At 45.4% G+C, this 5148-nt stretch overlaps 1 protein-coding gene across 2 annotated transcripts; it reads right to left on the reverse strand.

The window, feature by feature from the left end:
• Positions 1 to 2912: 2912 nt before the first annotated feature.
• Positions 2913 to 5082, reverse strand: UQCR10 (ubiquinol-cytochrome c reductase, complex III subunit X). Of its 2 annotated transcripts, XM_011287739.4 has the most exons (3): positions 4698 to 5060; positions 4526 to 4551; positions 2913 to 3173 (listed from the first exon to the last, which is right to left on the reverse strand). In XM_011287739.4, exons 1-2 carry the CDS (start codon positions 5058 to 5060, stop codon positions 4546 to 4548), a joined length of 369 nt encoding a protein of 122 aa, XP_011286041.3. In that variant the 3' UTR covers positions 2913 to 3173; positions 4526 to 4545. The 2 variants fall into 2 exon arrangements, with proteins under 2 accessions (XP_011286041.3, XP_011286040.2); XM_011287738.4 differs by lacking the exon at positions 4526 to 4551 and having other exon boundaries at positions 4698 to 5082.
• Between the last annotated feature and the right edge of the window lie 66 nt (positions 5083 to 5148).

Below are 5148 nucleotides of genomic sequence, written 5' to 3' on the forward strand. Positions count from 1 at the left end.
AGATGCTCATCCAACTAAGCCACCCAGGCAACACCCTTTTTTCAAACACGAGAAAACCAAATTTATTTTATTTTTTTAATGCTTATTTAGTTTGAGAGAGAGAGTGCGAGCAGGGGAGAGGCAGAGAGAGAGAATCCCAAGCAGGCTCCACACCGTCAGCACAGAGCCCGAACTCACAAACCATGAGATCATGACCTGAGTGGAAATCAAGAGTCAGACACTTAACCGACTGAGCCACCCAGGCGCCCCTATTTTATTTTAAAATTTTATTTATTCAGGTCATCTCTATACCATCATGGGGCTCAAACTCACAACCCCAAGATCAAAAGTCACAGGCTCTTCTGATAGAGCCAGCCAAGTGCCCTAGAAACCATTTAAAAGCGTGCATATGTACATAGGTAATCAGGTACGGAAATTCTCTGGCGTTGCTAATCTTTTTCATCTTTGTCGATTTGGTAGTCAAAAAATAGCATTCCATTTTGTTTATTAGTGAAACTGGGCATTTTTTCATGTTTGTAGCCACTTTTATTTCTTGTACTAACTTCTGAGTTATTTACCTTTTTCTTAGTAACTTGGAAGACTGCTTCATGTATTAGTGAGGTTGGTACTTTGCCATATGTGTTGGGTATTTCAGTTAAAACAAGGTTTTCAACAACTGCATATTTCACCTCAACAGTAATTCTTACTTAGGATATTTTGTTTTCACTTTTCCCATTACAAAAAACACCATGATGAACATCCCTTATGGATACCCATATTTTTTTAGGAAAATTTGCCAGAAGTGGGGTTTCTTGGGTCACAGATATGCACATTAAAGATTTTAATACATAGGTACAAAATATCCTTCAGGAAAACGGTGCCACTGCACATGCACTTTCTTACAGTACAAGTTCCATATGTATTTGATACAAAATGGCATTTACAAGGGGCACCTGGGTGGCTCAGTCAGGTAAGTGTCCCACTCTTGATTTCAGCTCAGGTCACAATCTTGCATTTCGTGAGTTTGAGCTCCACGTCAAGCTCCTCGACAACAGTGCGGAGTCTGTTGGGATTCTGTCTCCCCCCCCCCCCCCTTTGCCCTTCCCTCTCTCTCTCTCAAAATAAATATGCTTAAAAAGTGGCATTTACAGTATCTCTTGTAGTTCAAGCCTGTTAGCCACCACATGCCTGGTTGCACCTACCACAGTGCCTCACACACAGTGGCCACCCAAATATTTGTTGAATGAATGACTACTATGTTCCTTGAACCTCTTCCTCCCATCCCTACTGCTCCATAGCCTGCCAGCAGAATCTTCTGGTTCTCCAGGGCCTTAAGCATCCCCCCATGTCTCTCTGCCAGCAGTTGTGTCCACGAGCCAGGATCTGTGACTGTTAACTACATTTAAATGTTTCTTTGAGAGAGCGAGAGAAGAGAGAGAGAGGGGGAGGGCAGACAGAGGGAGAGAATCCTAAGCAGGCTGTCAGCACAGAGCCCAACACGGGGCTCAATCTCATGAACCGTGAGATCATGACCTGAGCCAAATTCAAGAGTCGGATGCTTAACCGATTGAGCCACCCAGGTGCCCCTTAACCTGCATTTAACAACTCATTTAATACTCACGAAGAACCCACACAGAAGGTACCTCCATGAATCCCATATTTCAGACCAGGAAACTGAAGCTCAAAGAGGTCAGGTGCCTTGCCCTTGGTTCACACAGCTAGAACTGGTAGAGTGAGGATTCAAACCTATCAAGGAAGCACCATAAACCAAACTCATTAGAGAGGGGAACTCTGGCAGGAAGGTCAGAGTTCTGGTCCAACTTCAGCATCAGAAGGTGGGCTGTGGCCCAGAGAGGTATGCCAACTTGTCCAAAGACACTCAGCAAATTAAAGGCAGAATGGAGAGACCCAGGGGCAGGGAATGGCCCCAAACCCTCAGGGCAGGGTTTTTTCCTACAGCTCAATCCACTGCTTCCCTATGGTTAAGCCAGTCAGTTCACCCCCATGAGACTTTAGAATGGAATTTTAAATCTTAAATAGAATTTAAAATTTTAATTTTGGGGGTGCCTGAGTGGCTCAGTCAGTTAAGTGCCTGACTCTTGGTTTCGGCTCAGGTCATGATCTCACAGTTCATGAGTTCAAGCCCGGCAAGGGGCTTGCTGCTGTCAGCACAGAGACCACTTTGGATCCCCTGTATCCCTCTCTTTCTGCACCTTCCCCGCTCATGTGCTCTCTGAAAAATGAATAAACATTTAAAAAATAAACATTTTTTATTATTTTTTAAATGTTTATTCATTTTTGAGAGACAGAGACAGAATGTGAGTGGGGAAGGGGCAGAGAGGGAGACACAGAATCTGAAGCAGGCTCCAGACTCTGAGCAGTCACCACAAGAGCCTGACATAGGGCTCAAACTCACGAACCACAAGATCATGACCTGAGATCATGACCTTAGATGCTCAACCGACTGAGCCACCTAGGTGCCCCCAAACTAAAATGGAATTACTGGGCACCTGGCTGACTTAGTTGGTAGAGCATGCAACTCTTTTTCAAGTTTTATTTATTTAAGTAATCTCTACAACCAACACAGGACTCGAACTCAACTCCTAGATCAAGAGTTGCATGCTCCACCAACTGAGCCAGCCAGGTGCCCCAAGCATGAGACTCTTGAGCTCAGGGTTGTGAATTTGAGCCCCACACTGGATGTAGAGCTTACATTAAAAAAAAAAAAAGAGTGGAATTACTGATTTAGAAGCAAAAGTGGAAAGTAACACCTCCAATTATAGTTCATGTTTTGCAAACCAGAGTTCTTTGGAAGTTAACGGGGAATCCGAAATAATGGAACTTGCCCTTCAGATGTCTGCAGAGGACTCTGGCCTCAATCAATAAGTGAAGATCGGGTAGAGTTAATAAAGCACTAGATGCAGAAGCATGTCTCAAGGACAATTTACATTTATTTGCTGATGACTGATTAAACATGCTTCAAACACAGCAGAAGTTAAAGAGTCTGTCAGGTGAAGCCACTTCTTGCCAACAGCTAAAGGTGGTCGGTGAAGAGTAATCTGAGCATCATCTTCAAGCTGAGGCCCTGGTTCTGGGCAAACAGCTGGTGGATGGACCTGGTCCTTTTGGCTTGGGTAGGGGTCTCCGGGGAGCTACTTATTCTCATACTTGTGCTTGATGTGTTTCCACAGCTTCTGCATTTTAAAGACAAAAGTCACAAACTTTCAGTTTTGTTTCTCTCATTTTGCAGCTACTCCCACTGTCCTGGTCTCTAAAACAAGCTTGAGAAAAACATATACCACGTCTGGACAGTTGGGGTGGGCAAAAGGGAAGCAACGCTAGGCTTGACGCACATTCCCAACACTTGCAAAATGCGTTGATGTTATCAATTGCCATGCAAAATTAAGTGGGAGAGGATGATCCTTCTTTTACAGGAAATTGAGGTAACTGCTCAAAAGCACACAATTAAGGAACAGAGCCCAGAAGATGCCTTATTTCCTTAACTCCCAGGTATTAGTCAAGAGATCTAAATGCATAGGCCCAAATAATTCACACTGCATCATTTTTTAGTTCCTTAAACATATTATTCTTGGGTCAGGAGCTAGTTGGATTCTCATTCCTAAAAGCACAGATTGATGTTTTGATAGCATACTTAAATGCTGTTCCCAAACATTGAAAATGGCCAGCAGAACTGCTTTCAGGAGATGGAACAGTGGCAACACTTTCATAGGGACAGGAAGTTGTCCAGGCCACAGGCGGACAGCATTAGTGGGCAGAGTCTTCCTGGGCCGTAAGGTCAGACAGCTCTGAATTAAAACCACAAGTGAATGGTGAAACAGGGCTATCTGTAGGAGACCTTCCCTAGTATAAGCCACAATTTAATGATATAAAGCGTGTACAGCATCTAGCACACTGTTGGCACACAATGAGTCTAAAAGGTGTGGTCATTCCCTACCTACATTCTCCTGAGGAATGTCACAAACGTTATTTTTTTGATGCACCACCTACCAGGTACTGTGACACCTTGCAAGTATCTCACATAATCCTCACAGTAATTCTCTACTGTAGTTACTGTTATTAACATCTCTATATTACAGATAAAAATGAAGTTCATAGAGGCTAAGAAACTCCCCCAAATGAATGCCACAGTTATCAAGTGACAAGACCCAGTATTCCCATCCAGGGCTCTGATTTCATATTCCCATCTCCTAACCATTATGACTACCATAATGCCTGCGTGGGAAGCCTTTGGGAAGTGAAGAGTGCTGTCTTTCAGATAGGCCTTTTCAAGGCCAGCCACAGTATCTAAGGCGATGTCCTTTTCAGGACACTTGCCCGCTCAAATCTGCCCTTGAAACTCTCAGAGGAGACAATGGGTCCGGGTTCCAGCCCTGACTCACCACTGACTTCTGATTGGGGTAGCCCTAGTAAGACCTCTGCTCTCACTAGGCTTTAGTTTCTACTTCTGCAAATGGACAAATGGGGATGTGATATCAAAACTTACAACCCACCCCCCCACCCCACCCCCGCCAAAGGATCTACTGACCTCATTTAATGTTTTGGGATTCACATCTGGTGGAGAGAACATACGGCAGTCGACCGACATAAGGCGCCCATGGGTTTCCCCCCTCTTAGTAAGGAAGACTGAGTCCCAACCCATCTCCACTCCCAGTCACCCCTCAGGTGGGCCCAAGGTCAGGAATGGCCCAGTCCCTCACCCCCTCGTTGATGTGTTCGTAGATCGCGTCCGCGCCTTGGTCGAAGGCGCGCTCGAAGAACAAAGCGCCCACGGCGATGGTGAGGGCGAAAGTGGAGGTCCTGCGGAACAACAGGGAGTATAACCTCGCAGTAAACGTCGGGGCCGCCATCTTTCTCCACTGTGGAGCCCGCGCCTGCGCCGCGGCCGACCATGGGCTCCACAAGCCCTCGGCGTGCAACACTTTATGGGATATGTAGTTTTTCTGAATCTCAGTGCTTGTCGTTTTGAACAACAGAGGTAAGTGATGGCTTGCGGGGGAGAAAAGTCTCATAGGATTCAGATTAGGGCAGCCCAGATAGTGCGGTAAGATTTTTTTACCCATTTTTTCTCTTCAATAATCTCTTGCCGATTGAATACCTCGAACTACAACACCCAGAAGCTTTCGCGCTTCCGTTACCTCTCCCACCACC

The sequence above is a fragment of the Felis catus genome, chromosome D3 (assembly GCF_018350175.1).
Source record: "Felis catus isolate Fca126 chromosome D3, F.catus_Fca126_mat1.0, whole genome shotgun sequence".
Lineage (NCBI taxonomy): Eukaryota > Metazoa > Chordata > Mammalia > Carnivora > Felidae > Felis > Felis catus.